Below are 24,300 nucleotides of genomic sequence, written 5' to 3'. Positions count from 1 at the left end.
AGGACAACTGATACACTTATTAATAGGCTATGAAGTGCTAACAAGGAGGATGAAGTATGAAGAAATGAATAAATATTGCATGTGGTGTTTACAACGCAGCACTTCAGTGAAGTGTGGTGATGTTACACTATATTATTAGAGCTATGATAGCTGCTGGAGGCCCAGACAGTCACATCATGCACAGGGCTAAAAGAACCAGTCCCCAAGAACTTACATTCCCATTTAATGACATGGAACTGGGACTGCTTAGTGAAAATTAAGCTTCCCTTTTTGCTGCCAAACTCTGCAAATTCCGTTTATGTAGAAATCTGGTCAATACCTTCCTGTCATATACTTGAAAGCCATGGTGGCTTTAAACTGCAATTAATAGCACATCAAAGTTTGTATTACAAGTGCTAAAAACATATGGTATGGGGAGGAAGTCCAAGTAGTGCTGCCCAGTTATAGGATGATAGCAAAATTGCATCCTTAGGTCAAGCTGACCCTTTGGGAAGGCCACACAGTATGAAGCATTGCAGCTTATATAGGGAATTGCATTCTTTGTTGCACGTGTAGAGTGAATTGTGCAAGCAATGAGATGACCTGCCTACTGAGATATGATACACAGAGGCTGCAGGAGGGGACATCTCTCCTTGCCTGAGGTAAAGAAGTTTTGTATAGGGGCAAAGATTCCTATGTGGAAGAACTGCCTAGGAAGATATCAAAGTGAGCCTCCAAGGAGTAATCAAATAGATAAAAGAATACAAAAATTTCCATTTAAAGATATTTGCAAAATCCTGCAGCAGAAGTCATGCACAGGGTTGTAAAAAATAGTATGGAGAGAATTGGTATATAGTTCTGAAAGCAGGTCCCTCAAATGACAGGATGCTGAAATGCAGTAAGGCTCTGACTTTGCACATTACCGAGCTGGAGAGAGATACAGCTAAATGAGAGGACTCCAGCAAAAACACCTTGATTTCATAAGTACATATATATACATTACTCCCACAGACACCAGCACAATAGCTGGGTGGGTGGGACTAAGAGCTCAGCAACAGGATTGAGGTGGGAGACAAGTGTAGGCCAGCTCTTTGGGTGCTGGGCTACCTGTGATGAATCATGACACGCTAATCAGCCCTTGACTCATTGCATGGCTTTTGGCCAGTCACTCAAGTTTTTCAGCTAAATCTACCTTGCTCGGAGGTGACGTTAGCTATACATCACCAGCCTACCTCAAAGGCAGGGTTTTTAAGCATTAGTTTGGACAGTGTGAAAAATATTCTTTGTACACGGTGCATATCATTATACACCCACTGCTCAAAGGCTTTATAGCTTGTTTTCGAACCTGTTATTTCCTAGGTGCCAGTCACACATACAGCAAGACCAAAGAAAATCTCCCACTCCCAAATGTAGACGGTGATGACTTTCACTGCTTTAAAAGAAATGAAAATACCAAAACTGTGCATATCAGTTCTGGGTAAAATACACAAAGAAGTTTTGGCTAGAAACAGGGCCAGTCATAGGCAACAGGCAGCCCCAAAACTCATATTCTGTGAGGCAGAGCAAGAAAGGTCATTGATACAAGGCTGTATATGTCAGTTTTCCACAGAGTCACTGCCCTGTCTTTTGCATCTTCTTTTTTTTTTTTTCCAGTATCTGAAATTTGGTACTCAGTAGCAAGACTCCCAGTGACAGCAGTAAAGTAAGCTCAAATTTGCTTTGTCATTGTAAGGGATTTCTTGGAAATTTTTGCTGGGGTTTGAATCTGCCAAGAATCCATGGTCATGAATGAAATTTTGGGGTCTGGCTTTACATACGCCTCCCAGTGAAAGGGAATAACTCAGCTGGACCACCAACTGTCACGCAGTGACATGCAGACGTACACACAGAGAAGCCCCAGATCCTCTTCCCCCTCAGCCTTTAGCTGGGAGTAAAGCTGAGCAAGAGTGGGTGTCCCAGCCACAGGATCAGTGCAGAGAAAGAGGATAAATGCTCTTATGGGCAATTTTTGGCAAGAGGTGTTTGTTGTGTTTCCCTTGTGCTCTAGCCACAGGGCTTAGAGCCCCACGTTTTCATCCATATTTTATGATGCTTTGGCCATGCTTGTGCTAATGTATCTGTTTCCAGATATGGGGAGGGGATAAATATCCTCTCTTTAGAGCTCTCATGCTGCTCCTCAGTTAGCTGGAGGACTAGTGAAAACTAAATCTTTCTTCCAGCTGATGAGAGCCTGTCACTCCCCCTGAGTAGTCTCAGCTGCTGCCACCGCTGAGAAGAGGAACTAGGTGTCAGAGTTGAACTCCTATCCTTTGTAGATATGAGGATTGCTGTGAAAATACCAGGCAGCCTGAGAAAATTATTTTTGGTCTGAATGAGTTGCAAAATGTGTGAGACCATGGAGAAGTGCCCTGCTCCCATTCCAGCTGTGCCTGTGGGGGACATCCCTCCTGGAGCTGCTCTTACCTGTCCCCCTGATAGAGGTGGAACAGCAGACAAGGCTGCTAAGTGGACCCTGAGCCTTCCTGCCTGAAAGAGGCACTGGCAGACCAGTGTGGGGAGCAGAACCTCTCCAAAAGGGAAGGGGAGGCTCTGACACTGCAAGAAGCTGCTGTGGCCTCCTCTGCTGGCAAAACCAGACTCACAGGAGGACATCTGGGGATGCTCTGAGCCTGGGGGGATAGCGGCCTTCAGCCATCTCACTTTAATCCCATGTTCTTATTCTCCTCTCTGTTTAAATGTGCCCATTTATCGTGTGGGGAGATGGAGTATCAAATACCATCAGAGCCAATCTGAAAACTAACAGCATCTCCTGACCCAATGTCAGGACAAATCAACTGTGTAGTAACAGTGAGTTAGCTAGAGCAGTCTGTGCTCTAACCTACTGCTCTGCTGTTTGCCTCAAAAACTGTAAATGCCAGTGAAAGCAGCCTTTCAGGGGCTGTTCCTTTACATCGAGCATTCATTGACAGTAGCAATAAAAATGTCTCTGCTACTACATCCCAGCTCGGACCTGAAGAACCAATATATTAGTGAAATAGCATGCAGGGCCCATTTTGGCCTAGAGTTAGATAAAAGACAGATAGATTAGAAGGATAGGTACATATTCCTTTTCTTTCTGATGTCGCTCCTCGGCTTCCTTCATCATTTCCTGAGACTGCTCCAACTTGGCATCCACCAGTTTCTGTTGAAGTTCTCTGTGCTTAAATATTTTATCAAGGTGCTGTAAGAAAATAAATTCTGCTGAATGCGTAGGTTTAATTGTGTAGATAGAACTTCATGCTCATGCATGTACAGCTATCTACTGAAACACTCATAAAACAAAAACATTGCAAAACAGGAAGACTCCCAACCTATTGCAATTACTAAAAACTAGAGTGCTAATAAGAACAAACTGTGCCAGAATTTGCATGGGAAGGGAAACCTGTTCACATTATCTAGTTTGATTTATAGATTTTTAAATTTTTATATACAAAAATATATATTTTTTAAAAAAATATTTTTAATATATTTTTTTAAATTTTATATATAAAAAAATTTTATAAATTGCCTTTGCATCTTTGCCAGTTCTGTGGTCTACATATGAAGTCATCAGTATAATCCAATATAACTGAAGATCAAATAATTGCTCATCAATAATAAATATGCAGGGGGTACACTTTTTTGGAGCTGTTAAGTGGCCAGCAGATCTAAGCCACTGTATGGATAAATGTGTAAAGATACATTGCACCTGCAGTACTCAGGAGCATGGGCACGGCTCATGCCATCCTCTCTGTAAATACGAGCCCCATAGATCTCCTTTGCTCTGGCCACACACGCACAATGTGGGCTTGGAGAGCCTGGGTGAAAGTACAAGAGTGGGGATGAGGAGATCAGACCAGATGAACCAGAGGCCACTTTTAGCCTGTAAAACATCTGGCTCCATGGTGACCTTCAGGAGGTAAATGTTGCTGATAGCCCTCTTCACTCTTGCTTCATTTAGATAAAATTCACAGGAGCAAATATTCTGAGTGCATCCCTCTGCTTTACACTTTCTTCTTATAGAAACCACAAGACAGGAATGTACATTTCCTTCATTCAGCATAAGACTTCAGACATCATGCAACAGATTTGGAAATGCATGTATCAAATCAGGCATTCCAGATTGTAAGGACAGATTACTTATGTTTTATTCAGTATGATAATGTCTGGTTGCCCTGAGGCTCACAATAAACGTATTTAGAAACAATAAAGAGACCCATTGTGATATTTGTCATAAAAAAAAAGGTAGTTTGGCATTTTACTGTAGAGGGTATTTTGTGTCAAAATTTTCTGACCAACTGTAATGTTTACAGAAAGAATAATTTCCCATCTGTCTATTATCTGCTAGATCTTATGGTGAGCATTGTGCCTGCAAAGAAGAACCTATTCCAATGCAAAGGGCCTCCTTTATCTGTCGTCTTAATTTTCTGCTTCTAGGGAAAGGTCAAAGTGATTACATCAGAGCCCTTCTCAGCAACCTGTGTCTGGAGGGAACAAAAGTGTATTTGGCATCACCAGCAGAGCAGGCTGTCCAAAGAGATGGGAGCTGGGAGGTTCTAGGTGAAGACCTGGAGGGGTAAGCAGGAGAGGGATGCTGGGGGACTCCCCAGGGATTTGGGGGAGCTGTGAGGGGGCAGCTGGCACACCTTGCTGCTCAGGCGTCTCGGCCCCTCTCCCCACAGTAGCAAGGCTGCCGTGGGTGCCGCAGGCAGGGTGCTGGCCCACACAACTCCTTGCCTGCAGAGTTTGCCACACGGAGTCTGGTGGGCTCGCTGCATGCATAGTCCCGCTACGATGGCAAAGTGTGGTGGGGGCTACCCTCGTTACCTCCACGAGACACCCGAACGATAGCCCTTGGGGAGGACAGGCTGGCAATGGTTTCTGCTTTCCCCTGGGGAAGCCGTGTTTGCTGCCTGTCCCCATGGGCAGCCAGGGCATTGCTCTCACCTCTTCCCGCAGCTCGTACTGGTCAATGATGCTTTTCAGCTTCTCTGCCAGCTCCGTGTTCTCCTGGCAGAGCTTCATGTTCCTTTCGCTTTGCTGCTCAATCTGAGCCTGGATTTCACTCAGTGTGCCCTGGAAATGATTAGTTATTTCTTTCCTCTTCTCATCTTCCTCCCGTGCCCGCTGAATTGTTTCCTCCTGTTGTTAAATGGGAGAGAACGCAGTCATGTAAGGCGCATAATAAGCGGTTCCAGAAAGACACTGTTTCAGAGTAGCATAAGGCTCCCCTTTGAAGGATTATACACGTTTGCATTCCTCTTTGGAGATTTTCTTGCTTTCATCTGCTCCAGCATTAGGCATGATTCTAAACATACAGAGCACATTACACAGCGGCCTTGAAAAAATTAGGGAACTAAGAATTAGCATTTATAAAGATGGATGTAGAGCAGAGTTTGAGATCAAAGCAAGCCTGGAAAAGGGGACGGACATGCATGTCTTGATTCGTGATACTGCAGCACAGCTTTTGCTTTGGAAGAAGATATTTAGTGGAAGTAGTCAAAAGCTCTCTTATCAAAATTCTTTTTGATTAAATTAAAACATCACCTTTTAAAAAGCCTCCTTTTAACTAGGAATACTCGTATCAAATTTATGGTCTTGGGATTTTAATTTTTAAGATAAATCCATCACTTTCTGTAGAATCCCTCCCTATTCCTCAGTTTCCGTTCCCTAACGTTTGAACTGACACCAACATTTGCACTAATATATTAGGTGGTGGAATCAAGGAAAGCTTGTGGGCTCTTTCTTACAGAATCAAAACAGAGAATCAGAATTTTGCCTGGAGAAAGATCAATGGATTTTTTTTGTTACCACTTATTGAAATTGTTTTGGATTTGTTTATATAAAAGACAATACCAAAAGAATCTGGATTCATTGTTTTGGATCCAGAAATATGGACTATTTTTATGCCCTACTCATTTGCTTCCAGGGCACTCTGCCCTTCTGGGGAATGTAATCCTGATGCACAGCAGCTAGGACCATATTTGCTGTAGTTACAAATCATGCCAGAACCATGTTAAGGACCCACTCCACAGCATGCAAATGGCATACTCTAATAAGGTTCCAACTAGCATAGTAATTTACATAAAAATCTCTGATAACAATGCATATGGATATTTTCTATAAATATACTTGAATAAAGCCTTAGCTGACTGTAATGAAGTATAATTTATATCATAAATGTGGCACAAAAGGTGTTGATTCACTCTTAAAGTAAGACGAATACCAAATGACCCAATTTCTACTTATCGTGCACAACACAAGCCTGGTCTTGGACAACTGCTGTTCAAGGTAGTGGGTGGTTGTACTTTTTCTGACTGTGGAGTGATAAAGATGACAATGCCTTGGATGACAGGAGGAAAGTATTGGAGCCATTAGTGCCAATAATACCGTAGTGTACAGAAATCACCATGAAGCCCTGCTGTGCTCTGCAGTTTACATAAGAACACGTGTGTGTACGCACAAACAGAGTAAAACAGATCATGAGCCCAGAAGGACTCCCACTCTTAAGAGGAAGAAGGAATTTCAGATGGAGTTGGGCAAATGACTTGGGGCGGTCCTGGTTCAGTACCTGGGCTGGAAATTGGACACAGGAAAATTTGCAGCAAGATGAAAGAGAAGCTCTCTAATTATTTTTTTTTAATTGGTGAGCATGATTATGAGTTAGCCTGAAACATTTTGCTTGACCAGAAATTGAGCTGTGTTCTCTTTGTAGTTAATTTTTGTTTAACTCTTTTTAGGACAATTTTGAAACAGAAGTACGGTTCCAAAGTAGAGTTAAAGATGCTACTCAGAAGGCATTTAAAATCAGCTTCAGCATTCCCAAATGAAAAATTTCATTTTCTTTTGAAAGGGGTTGTTTACAATGTCATCCTTTTTATTTTTGTTTGAAACTTTGGCAAATTTAACTTTAAGTCCTAGATAGTTTCAGTCAACTCAGAACTCCATTACCTCTAATACTCTGTTCAAAAAGCTGCTTATGCCTCTTTGTTCTCCATTGTATAGGTGCAGCCCTGAGCAGGGAGCAGAGTGACCAGGTGCTTTCACTTCAAGAAGTCAAAGACAGAGTGAGAAATTGAACTTGCATGTCTGGAGTCCTATTTCTATGGCTTCAAAACATCCTTCCTCAAAACTACTTTATTGTTTCAGTGGACCAAATGGTGTTATAGCACATCACTTCTGTGATCTAAAGCTCTCTGGAGTAATAAATCCAGCTGAATATAAAACAAAAAATTGGTGGATTGTGTGTAAGTCACATTGCACAGTTCTGTTACAAGGTGAAACGAGACATCTTGAGAGTAGCAATGAAGCAAATGTAAAAAAAAAAACCAAAACGCATGCTTGTGTTACTCAGAGGATCTTATTTCTTGCTTATCCTCCCTTCTGAGGTAGAACAATTATACAGAGCACAGAGACAATACAAAGATTCATGGTTAAAGACACTGAGCCAGGAAGCATTTAATTGCAGTATTTCTCTTGAGCTCTTCTGCTTCAGGGAAAAAGATATTTGAGGAGGATATTTGCCTGGGGGGCTGGGGTGTGCCCCAGAGAGCTCCTCAGAGCTCCTCATAAAATGGCAACTATGTGTTAAATCCTTGGTATCCCAGTTTCAAATTAAGGGTGGGAGTGGGTGAGAGGAGCTGGCTGAGCAGAAAGGCGGCTGTTTGGCTCCGGCACTGTGCGGAGACCTGCAGGCATTGCCTTTTCCCTGCGCCAAGGAACAAAACCCCTCCGTGCCTCAGTGCTCTGCCATGCCGTGGAGCTGGCTGCGATGCTGCCAGTGCCCAGCTGATCGTAGGCTGGTGCTGGGTCCCTGAGGTATTATGGTTTCAATCTTTAGGTACTACTGATAATACCATGGGAATAGTGATGGGTCTTTGGAGGTGCCTGCTTTAAACTTGAGCCTTTACTAGCTGTAAAAGCCTATGGCTGGGGCTGCACCTGCACTGGAGCCAGGAAGGGGGCTTGATGCCCACTGTGCCACCAGCAGAGCCCTCCATCCCTGCCAGCTCTGTTCGGGGACTGCAGGGTTGGCTCCCTCTCACCCATCTTGCCTGGGCAGGGACAGTCTGGCAAACCGCAAATCATTGGCATCACCCAGGTTTTATTATCACAAGGCTACAGCCCCAACTCTTTGCTTATACCTGTCGTTGTAACCTGAGAGAATGCACTTTTTTCAATAGGTTCTTTAGTGCTTCCGATTTCCAGACCCCACAGTGCAAAGTAAGAACTTTAAGTTTTCTCCCAAATTGGAGGCTTAATGACTGACTTCTGTTTTGTGTTACTGCTGTTGCAGCTGAAGCAGCTGTGTGGAATCCAGAGCTTCTCTCTTGCTTGGTTGCAGGGAGCGGAGCAGAGGGTGTTTGGGGTGGTGACTTCTCAGCATCATCATGGTGAATCCATAACATGCAAACCACGCCTGGCCTTGTCAGCTGCTTCACTCTGCTTACTCTTTTGATAGTTTTAAATTAATTGTCCAGTTTTAGTGAGAAAAATGAAGCATTGTAAATTCTTTTTAGATTTCCAATTGTAGAAAACTTAAGTCCAGCCATGAACTATTGTTCCCTTTCCTCTGCCCTTTCTTAATCTTTGTGCTTCGTGTCTACCCTATCAAAGATATACTCTTGTGTCCTACCGCAGCACTGCTATCACTCTCGTGTTTTACTGCTAAAATGTAAGAATGCGTTGAATAAAGCCTTGTAAAATTAAGACAAGGTTATTTTGCAGTTTGGGATTTATCACTGGAATGTGAGATAATGTGCAAATAGAAGGGCAGGATTGTCTCTAGTCCTCATGCCTCTCTGGGGTAACTCAAGGAGGCTGTTGGCCTGCTGAGGTCGTATCAGCCGAGATGATATGTGCACAGACTCCTCATTTTCAATAAACCGTTCTCTTCATGCCCAGGCAGCGTGGTCTGAGCCTCAGGTCTGCAGTTTGGAGCTGAGCCCATAGTCAAAGCTGTTGACTGTTGTGACATTTGTATGAAAGTCATTGCTTAATGCCGGTAGCAAGGACAAGGGACCTGAGATGTTCATGTCACTACAAGATGCTAAGTAGTCACCAGACTGTCAGATAACTGGCAGAACACGAACACCATGCAGAGAAATGAGTTGCTGTTGGTCTTAGCAGAGCTATTCTCTATGGCAGTGGGAATGCATTCTGCTATTTCATGAACATTTATTCTGCTTTTCTTGGAGGGATAATTAAACATCTGTTTTCTGCTGTGAAGTGTAACTTCAAGGAAATAAGCTGGACTGTAAGTAAGTCAGATTTTGAGGCCAGTATCCAATACTAACCAGAAATTTTTCTTCTCTGATCTGCAGTGTGGATTTTCAGCGTTGCATATTCATCACCACTTGGCTGCACCGATCTCCAGTTAATGGGAATTCCACACACCAGATGAGTGAAGACGACATTTACATGACGTGATGTGCATATAATGTACCACATGGCAAGTCAGAGGACGTTCGTGATCTGGACAGGCCAGGTTTCTCCTGTGCTATTGAAATGACACAATCTCCTACATTTTTTATTTTCCATACTTTGGAACATAATCAGAAGTGCTAAACCCAAGTGCTAAAAAATTATGAATCAGCTTCTCTGTCCTGCCAAAACCAAAATAAAAATGATTTAAGCAGGAGATTTTAAAAATAACATTTGATGGATTCTCCTGTTTTGGACCCTCTCAGTACAGTCATAAGCAAAAGAAAATTGCATTCATTTAAATAGATGAGATTCTGGAGATTCACAGATGTCCAGGAGCTAAAGATTAAAGGCAAATGTTCCAAGAATTATGTTAAAATTCTTAGAGACATAAAACTGGATAAAGATATTGAATGCCTTTGTTTATTAATATAATCCTCATTCATCCTGCAAGTATATTTTGTCTTATACTCTTATTTAACTTTGTTGCTTTTACTCTGAAAGCACAGGAACCAGAGGGAAGTTAGTATTCTGGGTTTCTTAAAAGGTCTCCAAATTCTTGGAAAGACGTGGCCAAAATGTGAGCACTTGTTCCTCCTACAAGATCAGCTCAGGTACCTTTCCTGGCTCATCTGGCATAGGTATGGGATAAAAATCAGGACTGACTCTGAAATTGACAGGTTTATTTAGGGAACCTAGTCCCAAAGTAAAATAGTCCAACAAGTGGAAAGACGTTATAAAGAGACTTTCCTAAATGTAAAGATGAAATGTGTAATAAAGTATTTATATGCAAAGATAAAGGAAAAATCATGCTCTCTACTATCGAGATTAAGAAACATGTGATAGCTGGGAAATTGTGTGAGGAATTCAACAAAACCTGTTCCAAATATGTTTTCCAAATATAATTATTTTTCTCTATACCCCAGTTTCCACTGATATGATTTGTTTGTTTTAGAAATCTCAGTTAAGTCTATGCAAAACACTGTACACTGTACTCTTAAAGCACTTTAAAATTGGTTTGTATTTCTGTTGAAAGATTTTGACCAAAGATGGTCTGGTAAATTAATGTGGATCAATATCGAGGTGTAGCTCAGATCTGATACAAATGACAGGCACAAATCTAATTGGCACTACCAGTTTTGCACTACTATAACTTAGCACATAGAGATTTGCTTCTAGTTTTCCTAACTATCTATTAAACTGTTTTTGTCCTTCTACTAGTGCACAGTTTGAGTGTATACATGGCTGTTCCCTCTCCCAGCTATATTCTTACCTGTGTACAATGAAAGTAAGTCAGAGCTAGACCCTGAAGGCCTGCTCCTGAGCTGGTGGAAATGAATGAAAATCCAATACAGTTAATAGAAGTTATATGAGGTGAAATTCTTGCTGCTGAGAATTCATATGTGTAATTCTATACATAACTATATCCCTATAAAGGATTTTTAAATAGATCAAAGCAGAGGCTTTTTGTATAATACCATCACCATCACTAACATGTACTCAGAAAAAAGGAAGATCACAACAGAAATATACTCTTGGACCTAAAATTTTTCAAGAAGCGTAATCATATTATAAATTTCACATTTAAATGGCGTGATGCATCAAGCAATAGGCAGACATGGCATATGGATCACAGCCTTTTGAACCTCCTGAAAATTTCCTTTTTAAACTGATGCTTGTAATCCAAATGACTTCCACAGTGTTGGCATCCTTCCTGTCTTGAGGCTTGATATGTTGAGGCAAATGTCCTGACTGACTAACCCTCACAGACCACTTGAAAATGCCCAAGTGCTCAAATTACATGAAAACACCCGCCAGCCTTCTGTGAGTCCCCTGCAGCAAAGCTGGTGTTCCTGTTATTCTGTCCACGCACATGCACTTGCATCTGCAGTCTCGGACCTGGTCTGTTAGGACCACTGATTTTCTCTGCACTGAGCTCCCTGATAACGCAAGGAGGGCTTACAGGTAATGTGGGCAAACTCAAAGTCTAAAAGTGCTTGGATGTCTCCAAACAAGCAATAAAGGGGTCTTGGTGTAAATGGGCCTCAAGACCATATACAATATATATAATTATATATTGCACGTGCAGATGCAAACAACCCTTTGATTTGGTAATAAAGCAAGATGGGAAGGCATCAGCATCTTCGTCCCTCCCCACTGCCGGGTACCTTGATAAGGCTACCACTCACCTTCAGGTTTTTGTTGTGCCTCTGGAGCTCCCGGCACAGGCTCTCGAGCTTGCTGCGGGCGAGGACAGCTCGGCTGTGCTCACTCTGCAGCTGGTCCTTCTCCTTGGTGATCTGGGCCTGCCTCTTCTGCAGGTACTTGAGTTTTTTCTGCTCAGTGCGATGTTCTTCAAGCTGGGCGGGGAACGAGGATTAAAACAAAATGAAGAGGAAAAGGAAAGAAAATGAACTCTTTTGCTTTCAGGAAAGCGTTCACACTTTCTTAACCTCTTAGGAAATGTTTTGTATTTATCAGCGCTAATGGAAGAGGAACGAGCGACCTGGAGTGAGTCCCAAGCCTGCTCGCTGCAACATTCCCGAGTGTGCTGTAGTGTGGGTGAGTGAACATAATTTTTAATACTCTTGTCACACCATTTCAGCCCTTCCTTCTTTGGTTTGAATTTCTTTGAAGGGCAGCTGTGAGGTTTTATTTTTATTTCAACGTTAGGAACTGGAGCAGCTGGTAGCACTATGTGGTGAGATTTCTCCAGATCATGAGATAATGCAACAGTTGTTCACTCTGTTTTGTGGCTTCCTGAAAAAGAAGCGGCTTCCTAGATACCCAGGAACCTGCTGGAAAAAACAACAGCAAAAGAGGCACTGGAGGCCATGGATACCGTCTGTGTGGGGGCTTTGCTGCTGATGGAGGAGAATGCTCTTCAGGGAAGAGTTCCCCAAAATGATGCGTGGGCACCTCCTCTTGTCAGGCTCCTCTCACTTGTGGGCACGCGTAGGACCGTCTGTCAGTTGTGTTTATTGTCTCATCATCAATGGGGGTGGGTTACAGGAAATCAAACCTCTTTCAGGCTCCGAAGATCCACATAATTACTGAAGAAAATATGGACTGTGCCTGACGTTCACTTGGGAACCTGCTGTTCCTGTGGGTGCGTGGCTCCTGCCTTCCCTAGAGGGCTGGTGGGGAGGGGGGTGTATTTAGATGAGGGGCAGCAACAGAATTGCTAATAGCAGCCCCCACACAGACTGGTCATTTCTTCTGACATGTGAAAAAACTTCCTGCACTGCAAATTAACACCATAACAGACATGTCAAATCAGCATTTCACCTCTGAAGCTTTTAAAGATTTCTTCTCCAGTTCCAATGCACAGCAGCCCTCCTCGCTGTATTACAGGCGTGCATACATTGCAAGACATTTCTGAAGTCCAGATGTTTTCCGGTTGAAAAACAGAAGCACATGAGCTGCAATGTGCAAACCTTAACAATAACAGTTGCTATTAAGATTACATTATCTAATAATATGATACCACTAGTACTAATGATTAACCCCAGTATGACTGGGAAAGTTTGTGAGTGCAGGGGAATGATGTGCAGCTCAAACAAGACAGTCAACAGGCATCGTATTTTACACTTTCTCTGCTTGAGGAACTGTTTTCTGCAGATGTTCTGTAATTTATGCTTACAGTACAGACCTCTGTGTATTATCAATCAAATCACAGCTAGGCATACCACAATCACCAGCTTGAAGTAAATTTACAGTTTCTGCTCAACTTTCTGCATGTGCATTGTGTGTTTTTACCCCAGTAGATCAGAATAGGGGCTTTTGCATCTAATCAAGCTGCACTAGCTGAAATAATTTTTCTAGTATTGTAGGGGAAAAATAGCCTCTCTGATTATGGCTGAGATTTGTTTTCCTTTACAAGCTTGATTTTGGCCCCTTCCCTTTCCCTTTTAAAAACACAAAAAATGTTCTTTTTGCTTCACATTTTGCATGCGCAGTCTGTGCTGAGCAGACAATGATTTATCCAAATTTTAGATGATTCACTCAAGCTGTGCTTGAGATAGGGGGCTTAGAATAAAATAGGTCTTAATCGTGATATGAGAAGTCTTCCAAGCATTTTTTTTCCTCTTTTTCTTTTTTTTCCCATAAAAAGGGCTTGTGCTAGAAACTTATATTTCAAAGTTCTCAGGAATGTCTAAGACGTGGTGTTACTTTTGCACTGAGGAAGGGAATTCACTGGTAAATAGGAATGACAAAAGTGCCCCCAATGCTAAATTTTTAAGGATAATTAATGAAATATTAGCTAAAATTAACTACCAATAGAAGGGATTCTGATTTTTGAAGGCTGACCTGGAGAGATAAATTCTCATTTTAGGAAAAAAGCTTTATCTTGACCCCACTGCAGACAATGACAATACTCATATTTATTTATTAGTGTATAGTTATTGCACCCAAGACTTGCGAGACCCTCAGGACCTCTGAAAATAAACCTGTCACGAGGAATTCTGCAACAGCCATTTTGTAGGCAAAAACTAAAATACAGCACAGTCTGCTTTACTAAGCCCAACCACTCTGCCTACACCAGTGTTAGTGAATAAAATGTTCTCTGATGGCAAGTATCGTGGCACGGCTTGTGCCCAAATGGCTACACTGTCATCCTCCCCTGTCCCCGCAGGCACGGCTTCCTTCACAGCAGCCCATGCTCTTCCCTGATGCCTTCCATTTTCTGGTGTACCCATTGTTATAGGCTGTGCCAGGGCATGGGCTAACAGTGATAGCACATAGCTGGGTGGCTGTGGGGAAGCAGCGGTGCTGTGCAGGGTCTCTGAGTACAGGCAGCAGCAGCAGCACTAGCTAATGCAGCTGGAGCCATTGCCAGCATCCAGCTCAGCCTGGCATGTGGCTGCACCATCCTCTGGGCTATGCTGCAACAAGTGCTTGTGTCACCATTTGGTTCACCAGATCAGGGAGCTGAAATGGCTGGAAAACAACACAGCAAAAGTAAAAAGTGACCTGAAGTTTGTGATGGGGATGGACAAGAAGGAGCAGAGAGAGTGGTAACTACTATGGCCAACTGCTGACAAGTTATTAATCACACTACACCCCTCAGCCATGCTGAGTGAGCAGTGTAAGGCTTTCTCCAACGAGATTTTAGTTGTATTTATTAAAGGATTTATTTTAGTGACACTGCACAGGATGGCAAAAATGAATGCTCAGTAATTTTTTTAGCGCCTTTCTTCTGGATGGGTTACTAGCAATATGGCCCCTGTTTTACACAGTGCTCCAACAATGCTTGAATACAGTGGAGAGTACATTACAGAGGACGAAGACAACGTATTTCAGTTAATCTGTGGGCATGAAGTCCCTTTAAGCACAGGCTAAACCATGAACTCCCTGAGCCCAATTTATGAAATCAGAGGACTTTACATGAAAAAAAGGAAAGCTGAACTTCATGTTATGATGAGACATGGACACATCTGTGCATAAAACCGATTATCAAGTCAATCTTCTACTTGGCACATTTTTCAGTACTCCACAAACTGTAAAATGCTGCAGCCTTTTCTTTGTAAGATTTCCACAGCTTATGGCCACAGAGCCCTTTATCTACTTCGGAGAAAATACTTGCTCTGAAAATAACCCATCTTAAGTGTGCCAAGAGCAGAGTCAGGTAGCTGGCATTGTTACTGGGGTGACACTATGGTGGCAGGGGCTTTGACTCTTCATTTCACTATGTTGTGGTTTCTCTCCTGATTAGCTTCAGTTCTCTATTTTCTGACTTTCTGCTTCCTAACATATTATACTAATCCCTGTATTATTTTCATTTTGATTAAATCACTGATATGTAATTTAAAGCAACACCTGCATACAGAGGTATGCAAAATTCCTTGCAGAAGGCAAAGGCAGGACCCTAGACACTAGTCTCCAGTGTGAGTTGGTTTGGTAGATTCACCTACAAATATTCTGCCTCATCAACTTTTTAACCCAAAGTCCAGCTTGTTTTCCTTGGTTTTTACTTTTTTGCTCCTTCTGACCCATAATTGATTATTTAACCCTGACAATTATTTTGGGATTCACTTAACAGACGCTACTGCTACATGAGGTTTGACCATGCTGCATGGCATATGGTCTTTATACCTTCCCGTATAGACAGTTTGCACAGAAGAGCAACCAATGCTGTACTAACCAGCTCAGCATACTTCTTAAATAACAGGTCCAGCTTCTCCTCTGGAGTATTCAGCTTGTTCAAGCTTTGCATCAGTAGCGTGGCTTCCTTCCCTTAAAAAAAAAACGAGAGACTTGATGGTAGAGCTAGTTTGTAGCTGATGTACTATTATGAAATTGGTTGGTTAACGCATGAATCTGTAAAAACTCAGGGAGAAATGAGTTTTCCATTTTGGAAGGAAAGGAATCATTTTTGCTATGAATTCCTGCTGTTTTTTTCTCCCCACAAGAACAAATATGCTTGAATTTTCTTCCATTTTAGCCCTCAGTAATGTGCTGTCTTCTAGCAAAAGCACTGGCTGTGAAATGCCTTTGTCCTGTATAATCTGATTTACATTTAATGTTTTTGTAACATGACTGGGTCACATATATGGCACATTTGACTGAAACAGGATAGAAAGGGCCTGGACCCTGAAGGCTCAGAAACCAGATCTCTTTGCAGGTGAAAACTGATCAAAGCTGCTGTATTCAGCTCCTGTGCTGCTCAACCCGTACAAGACATAAGGAAGATTAAGTTAGGTACAGAGACTATGGTGTGGATGGAAACAATAAGAGAGCAGCGAGTACTGCCAGCCAGATCTGGGCTACTTGATAGTGGTATAAATCTGTTCCCTGACTTGGTGAAGAGAGTATGGATACCAGAGACAGTCTAATAGCTATCTGGGCATGCATAGCTAAATCACTGCGTAGCCATTTATGTATTGCTTCTCTTCTGATACCTCTTGGTATTCATTTCAGCCCTGAGTATGAGCTGGAGCTTGAACACCGCTTGTTCATCAAACAGAAAATGTCCCTGGTGTCCCTGGAGATAACGATGGCTGTGGTGCCAGGGGCTTGGCCGTGCTTTTCCAAATGCTCCTCTTTCCCAAGGCTGTGACAGCAAGTTTGCTTTCTGCTTTAGGCTGGACTTTTTCTACTTCAAGTCTACCGCAGTCCAGGAGTACTGCCTGTGGAGAAAATCCACTAAATCTAAGTTCTCTCTGTAGCACCAGTATAAATAAGTTGAAGAGAGCTAAAATAAAATCCTAGAGTGAAAACTGTTGCAAATGGAACTGGAGAACTGTGTTTCGGTAGTGTCTTCACTGATCTTTGAGAGCTACCGATAACTGCACCACAGCCAAGGCAATAGAAACTGAGGAACTTTCTTTATCCTGGAGATTCAAGGAATTTGGGGAAAAAATCCCTGCTCTGTCCTATGCTTAGTCCCTCGTCTGTAAGAATGTCCTGGAGTGATTTTTCTATAGGCTTAGTCTGCGTTCGGGTTCAGGTTCTCCCGCAAAGGAGAGGCTTGAAGATTGGTGGGAGTTAAATGTAGGAAGGGAAATAAATTACGTTTGCTAGATTGGGATGTAACTACATTGCTCTCTAGTGGCTACCCAGCAGAAAGGACATACTTTACAAAAGCTTGCTGAGACTTCTTTCCAGCTCAGCTAACAGAGCCCTGCTGTGGCCAAGGTGCTCTCTAAGCACTGTGCTCAGAGAGAGTAAGCATATTGGCTTATTTCATATAGTCTGTGATGAATCTGGAGGTCTGCTAGATGAAAAATAACTTAGGCATGACAGTTAATTTTTCTGCAGATTCCCACACGACACAGTAGCACCGTTAGCACTGTTATGACCGCTGAGAAGTCATACCTGAGGAAGCCGGGGAAGAAAGAAATTACCGAGGCACAAACGAGAGGCCAGGTTTTCCTTTGTCTAAGAAGCAACTTTGTGCAGTGTGTCATCAGTCTCACGGCTTTGGGTAACTAGTTTGGGTGGCTCGATAGTATATGAGAATTGTATGATATAATCCTAAGCTTTTGGCTTTTTAAAAGAACTAATATCTGATGCAGCCCACATGTATCTGTCGGGTAATTGCTGAAAATAATTATCAGTTAGATAAAAGTTGTAATGGTCGCTGTAATTTTCAGTGATAACTAGAAGTCCCTATCATCCATTGCAGAGGCAATGGGAAGGAGCAAAGACCAGGGAGATTTTAATTCTGTTTGCAGAAGGGCTGTGTAAGTATACAAGTACTTGCCTAGTCCTTTCAGGATTTTCTTCTCCAGCTTTTGCTCCTTGCTGCTGCTGGGCTCCTTTGCTCTGGAAGCATCCCCAGGAGCCAGCTTCTCTTTCTCACTCTCCTCATTTGCATCTTCATACTCCGCATCCTCCACGCTGCCTGGCTCTCCCTTCTCAGGCCTGTCGGTTCCTGTAGTGGCACTTTCCTTCTCCATCAGGCTCACAGCAGACCCGTAGGTTTTAATAATGTCCTCCAGCTGCCGGCTCAGCTCCTCCGAGATGTCGCACTCGGCTGCTTCGGGCCAGGCTCTTGGCTGCTCCGTGGGGGCTGGAGCGGGGGGCTGCAAGCCAGGGGCAGGTTTGTCACCATTCTGCCCCTGGACGTCCTGCCCGGGCAAGGTGGGAGGCTGGTCATTCTCCATGCTTGGTGCAGTACCTGGCAGCAAACAAATGGAGGGTTAATTTAAAAGCATACGGAATTAGTCATCTAACTGTGATTTTGTGTGGAATTTGGGACGGCAGCTCATCCGTCGGCTCTGTCTTGATAAATATGTCACACTTAAATAAACAGCTGAGGTGATTTGCCTGCAGGGAGAAAAGCAAATTCTATACTTTCCAAGAGGAAAAGCCTGCCCAAACCTAATACTTAAAAATCAAAACCTCTTACTCCTATTTCCAGTGATAACACACGAAATGACACCCGAGTCATTTATACCATTTCCCTCCCAAACATACTATTTGCCACATGTTTGCTTTTCTTGATCTGTTTACCTGCAATGCTGGCTACCGGTATGGGCAGCTACACTTCAGAGCTGCATCAGTTTCATTTCCTATTTCTCCCCCGTCAGCACATCTTAAGTCAATAATCACGAAAAAGGAATATTTTAAGTGAAACTGATGCACTAAAAATTGCACTGTGCTCTTGAAGAGTCCAGTGTGGTGCTTGATCTACAAGAGGCCTGGCTTGGTACTGCCACAATAATGTCAAAGAATAAGATAAACAGCTATAAAACACTCTTGTACTTGCTGCATGCTGCTGACAGCTTGTTTGACAAAGTACAAAATATGGAATAAATCACAGCAAAGTAAAACCAACCAGGCGTAACATGTGTTGATAGTCTGTGGTGTTTTCTGGGGCAAATTTCAGCTAATTTGTTCCCAGTTTGCAAAGGGAAACTTTTGTTTTCCCATGTCTTTGAGTGGCTTCACTCAGCCAGGTGAACCCAGAGCCCCTGATGTGTCTGTACTCCTCCGGAAGCTGCTCTAGCTTACCCCGGACCTGGGGATGCAGGTGTCAGCAAGAGTGTCCCGGGCACCTGTTCCCAGCTCCTGCAAGGTGTGGGCCAGCAGAAACAGCATCTCTGACCATATGCTGCTGCAAATCTCAGTGTAGAGAAGGCTCCTTCCTTCTCAGAGTGCCAGCAGCGCTGCTGTCACCGCTGCCTTGCCCACACAAGGTAGTGCAGAGGTGCAAGGTGCACAGCTGGGTCTTGCCCTGCAACTGGCCTCCACTTCTGACTACAGACTCTACACTCTTTATAGCCATGAGTCCTTTCTCTCTCTTTTTCAGGCTGATTTTTGTTCTTCCCTTTAATGCTATGATTTATGATGGTGCCAGTGGGGAACAAAGAGAGGAAGAAGATTGCTTTCTCAGTTCTGTTCCAGCATCTGAAGTGGTCGCTTTCTTATTTTTTAAAAGACAACTTGCTTTGAAAACATGGAGCTAACTGAGAAGCATTTTGTTCCCTGTTCAGCTGGCCATAACGTATATCTTCTATGGTGTCTAAATTTCTACAGCTTTCAAAATTGTAAACTCACTTGGCCAAAGGCAGTGTATGATAAGAGAGATGTAATTTACTATAATGCATGACTCGGTACTCGTTATTAAACTGTCCCTAGTCAAAGTGATTCTTGGAAGTGCAGTGATGGCCATCGCTAAGACAACATTTGTCAAGATTTGATTGTCTAGCTATTTGACAGGGCTTACGGATAAGATAGACAAATATTGTGGTTTATCATCTCTCAAGCAATTAATTGTGGCCTATAATTGAAAGCTCTGAGTGGGGCTCAGGATGTGCTTGAAAACTGTTAGCTACAAATCCATGCCCCTGCAGTCCTCCCACAACAACTCACCAGCAGGAACGGCTTGGGAAGGCGGCTGGACCCGGTCCCACGGACCCTATGAGACAGACACATCCCTTTCTTTCCTTCTTGCTTGTTGCATGGTTGTTATATCACTGCAAAGTGATTGTAAAATTATATCTGTCTGATTTGATTTCATATTGAGTTTAATTTACATTGAAAGATTAGACCCTACGTGTGCAATTCAGGTAAATAATTCCAGGTCGCATGAATGTTAGACTACAGTGTGATCTTGTTTCAACTAGAGTTAATTGACTGCCAATTAATTCAAGGTCAGTAAGATTATTGTAAATGGTAGAAGCTCCACAAAATATGTGTTTATTTCTGACATGTTCAGAGTAGTGTTTACAATTGTGTTCATTAATTTGAGCTAATTGCCAATTGTCAATCAAGCAGCTAGAAAACCCAGGATCACCAGCTCTTGTCTAGACAGTATAAAAGTCTGACAAAGTACATCCCTGACCTAAACTAGCGATTTTTGTAATACGTTCATTACAGAAGGAGAACAGGATCGCTAAATGCTCCATTTCCAAACATTCATTTCTCTTTTGCCTATCTCCCTCTCTTTGTTAGAAGGCACAAGTCGACGTGGTCCTTGCTGCACCCCGACTCTCTCCCTTGGCTCCCTCCCAGTTCCCAACTGCTCATGGAGCAGCATCGTCCATCTGAAGGTTTCCTCCTACACGAATTACTAAGCATGCCTGCAAACACAGTAGGCTTTAAATCAACAGCTGCAATCGATTTATACACAGTGTTTCTCAGTAATAAGGGAGACACACGGGTGAATGAAATAGAAATTGGATGTTTAGAATCAAGGACACAAGATGTTTAAAAGCTGGCCTCACAGGAAATCTTCCCTAACATACATTCCTGGCTAGAAAGGGATTAGTAATAATCAGCCTCTGAAACCATGGCAATTCACATCTGCTGAGTCTGAGCATCGCATCTTGCTTACTCTTTTCCTCCTGTGCTCCCAAATCCTGGACCTGTTCCACAGCCCTGAAATCAGTATCTTTCATGGCCCTGGTGTTTTTGATGGAAGCTTGATCTGAGACACTTCTGGTTGCTGCCTACATATAGTCACTCCAGAGGGTTAATGTGGTTTCATTTTCATGGGAAAGCATAGTTAATACGGCCATACAATACCTTGTTACTACATCAGCCTCAGAGTTTTGAGCTTCTTGAGAGAAAGACAGACCGAATTTCAAGCCCAGATCCTAGGTGTTTGTTCCACCTTGATTCCCAGCATGTTTAAACCTCCAAGTCTGTCCCTGTCACCAGCAACGTTAGAGCAAACCAGGCTGGAGTTTTTGTGGGGACGGGATTGCAAGTCACTGCCGAGATGTGGTTTGGGCGCTGCTATTACTTGCACCTCAGCTCTCGGCTGCCCCAGCTCAGGCAAGCCCCGGGGCCTGGCTCCAGAGATGGTCCTCCTCTCCTCCATGGGAAACACCCCTGAGAGCCAGAGGGTGCTCCTGCCTCCCCACTGTGGGACACCCTCTTCTCCGCTCTCCTCCCTCCTCTGTTAAATACAGAAAAAGGTGTGCTGCTAAGTTCAGTATGGTAACGTGCTGAGTTTGTTTGTCTCTGACCATATCCCTTAACGTTTCACATTTATGGCACGATTTGCCTTCGCTGTGCTTTGAAATCAGCCAGTACTTCCAAAGTAAAAGGTCAGTCGGCAGGAGCCAGCGCCTGATTTAGCAGAGCTGCGATAGCCACACCTCTGCTGCTGGGAACACCGTCCTCCGCACCGAGCAGGCCTCAGCCGGCTTCTGGCGCCACTGGAGCGGCCGCTGCTGCCGAGGCACCGTCCCACCGGCACGGACAAAGCACAAAATAAACGTCCTCTTCTCAGCTCTCCTTGCAGGCTGTGTCGCGTACTGTCGCAGAGTTTTGTTTACCTTTTTTAAACAGAGTGCTTCCCCTTCCTTCTCATGGGAATTTCTTTCTCCTTCCCTTCTTGCAGCTTGAACTTCTAGAGGGTTTACAAACTGGTCTATATTTAGCTCTTTGCCTCCCCATGTATCCAGCAGAAGGACACATGGCACCTGCTCTGCAGCCAGGAGCTATTTTAAGCACTTCTAAAACGGGTAATGGTATCTAGCACTTTACGCTTAAAATTCACATACACACACAAACAAATTCTCTAAAACAAAGTGTTCCATATAATTACACCAGCCAGCATATGCTGATAGAATCTGAATTTTTACCTCAACGTAACACCAGATTGAACTACAGTAACGCCTCAAAGCAGCAAACATTAAACTCGGGAACGGCCCATGCTACTGTAGCTCCAATTACCCTCCAGAAAAATACAAGTGCCTTGCTATAGCCTAGACACTGTGCTATGTATTACTTCAGGAAGCAGTGATAAAATCAGCTTTATCAACTACATGCTCCATTCAAATAGCTTTATGATTTACACACAATTTTCTAGTACAAAACTGAACAAAAATTTGGAGGCTTCGTGACAGGTTACCATACAGGCACAGAAAAAAACAGACTCAGAGATTTAAGTCCCCTGCTTCACTTCTCATGGGGCACCTGAGTCTTGATCTCTTACTGTTGTAACAAACCAGCCACGGCCCCTAGTCTCACTTAAAGGCAAGCTCTACCAAAGTCAGCTTAAATTTTTTTGATCACTCTTTAGAGAAGCTTTTCTTACTTTCACCAACAGCCTTAGATACTTGCCTGCTTTCCTTACACATCACATTGTGTCCAGGCTTTTAAGGCTATTCCTAGAAAATGTGGGCTGACAGTCCCAAAGGCAAGTACTTAGATTAAAGCCCTTGCGCCATGCCACCAAGAACTGACAGCAAGGAACCTGTTCATCAGACTTACCGGAGCAAAGAGAAGAGCTGAGCAGAGAAAAAAGTCAGGCAGAAAGCTCAGACAAGGGCACGCCAGCAACAGGACACTGGTACTGTAATCCTGCCACTGAGGGAAGAGGGACGGGGAGACCAAGCGAGGGGGGAAGGACAGAATGACACAGCAGGAGCAAACACTGCGGGGACTGAATGCACGCTTTGCAGGGGAGCGGCTCTGATAGGCGAGCAGGGCGGCTGCCTGCCTGCTGGCAGCGTAAGCCAGCTATGATGGCTATTCCCTGCTCCGACAGAGACAGTGTGAAAGATGAGAGACTCGGGCCCTCAGAAAGAGAAAATAAAGGAAGGATTCATACACAGCTGCTACCCTTCAAAATTAAGTCTTAATCCTTCAGTGACTTGACATGTTGTGCTGGGTGAAATTTGTATTGACTACGGATTGGTCAAACTTGGTTTCATTGTTCTGTCTGTACGAGAAAGACTGGGATGGCTTTCCATAATGTGAACTCCCAGCTGTGACTGCCCTTTGCACCTGGGATTTGGGCAGTATTTGTTAAAAAACAGACTGATTCTTAATTGTAGACTCACTGGCTGGAAGGGACCACAGGAGGTCTTTAGTTCAAACTCTTGCTCAAAGCAAGCTCAACTGTGACCTCAGACCAGGTCTCTCAGGGCTTTATATTAGTCTTAAAAACATCCAAAGACTGCATGACCTCCCTGGGAAGCCTGTTCTCCTGCCTGACTGTCCTTGTAGTGGAAAAGTTTCTCCTTATATATAGCCTGAACTTCCCTTGTTTCAGCTTGTGCCCATTACCTCTTGTCCTCCCACTTACACCCCTATGAAGAACCTGTCTTCTAGATAATCTCCTCGTAGGTACTGTGGGGCTGTAGTTAGGGGCCCCCAAATCTGTCTTTTCTCCAGATTGAACACCCCACTTGCCCCAACCTCTCCTCATGGTGCGGCGGGCGGCAAGGAAGGCACAGACTCTGAGATCGAGGATGCAAGGGCCTGAAGCCGAAAGGCCTAAGGCTTTTTATTGTTATGCTACTACCCTATTTAACTGCCACAATACAAGAGCCAGACTAGGCAGTTCAAGATAACATCAACATTCACACACTAAGCACTCATCACCCATTCTGGGAAGAGCCAGTGTTCTGGACTCAAAACATCAACAACCATTCCTTGTTTTCAGCTCTGTGTTCAGAACTGACCTTCCACACATGTTTACTTCTTTCATGCCTCAAAAAGCCCTGTGAACTGGTCTCGGCTCTTTTATCTTAGAAGCAAGCAAAAACTATTCTCAGTGCAGTGTTCCCAAGCAAATCTTATGCTCCCCAAGTAAAGCACAGCTGTTTGCAGACTGAGGGTCTTCCACATTTCCCCCTTTTTTGTTTATTTGATGACAAGGGTGGTCATGATGTGGGCTTCGGCTTTTCAGAGTCCTCTGATTGCAGACCAGGTCTCTGAAGCAGCACTTGGGGCAAAGGCACACAAGCAGGGACGCAGGCACCGCGGAGTTCAGTTCCTGCTAGAGAGAAAGTGAAAGAGATTCCGGGCCTGCTGCCTTCGCCTGTATATTAGGGATTTCTGCCAGGCGGCATTTTTCCACTGTGCTTTGATCTTTCTCACAGCAGGGCAGGAATCTCAGGCATAAACAATTAGGTGCCCTTGAGTCTTATCACAGGCCTATGTTATCTGAATGAAGATGCTCTACTTGTCCAG

General features: G+C 43.5%; 1 protein-coding gene across 2 annotated transcripts in view; it reads right to left on the bottom strand.

The window, feature by feature from the left end:
- The window catches only part of TXLNB (taxilin beta), a 46,780-nt gene extending 24,032 nt beyond the window's left edge, over positions 1-22,748 (bottom strand). Inside the window, exons 1-7 of one of the 2 annotated variants that reach the window (XM_068400146.1) lie at positions 22,594-22,748; positions 19,741-19,844; positions 17,627-18,043; positions 15,566-15,657; positions 11,610-11,780; positions 4,945-5,139; positions 3,080-3,199 (exon numbers count right to left, since the gene is read on the bottom strand). In XM_068400146.1, coding sequence (XP_068256247.1) covers positions 3,080-3,199; positions 4,945-5,139; positions 11,610-11,780; positions 15,566-15,657; positions 17,627-18,029 — 981 coding nt within the window. In that variant the 5' untranslated portion in view covers positions 18,030-18,043; positions 19,741-19,844; positions 22,594-22,748. The remainder of the gene's footprint in view (positions 1-3,079; positions 3,200-4,944; positions 5,140-11,609; positions 11,781-15,565; positions 15,658-17,626; positions 18,044-19,740; positions 19,845-22,593) is intronic. The other variant, XM_068400137.1, reaches the window with a different exon arrangement.
- Between the last annotated feature and the right edge of the window lie 1,552 nt (positions 22,749-24,300).

This window comes from Nyctibius grandis, chromosome 1 (genome assembly GCF_013368605.1).
Source record: "Nyctibius grandis isolate bNycGra1 chromosome 1, bNycGra1.pri, whole genome shotgun sequence".
NCBI lineage: Eukaryota > Metazoa > Chordata > Aves > Nyctibiiformes > Nyctibiidae > Nyctibius > Nyctibius grandis.
This window is presented reverse-complemented; position numbering and strand designations above follow the sequence as displayed.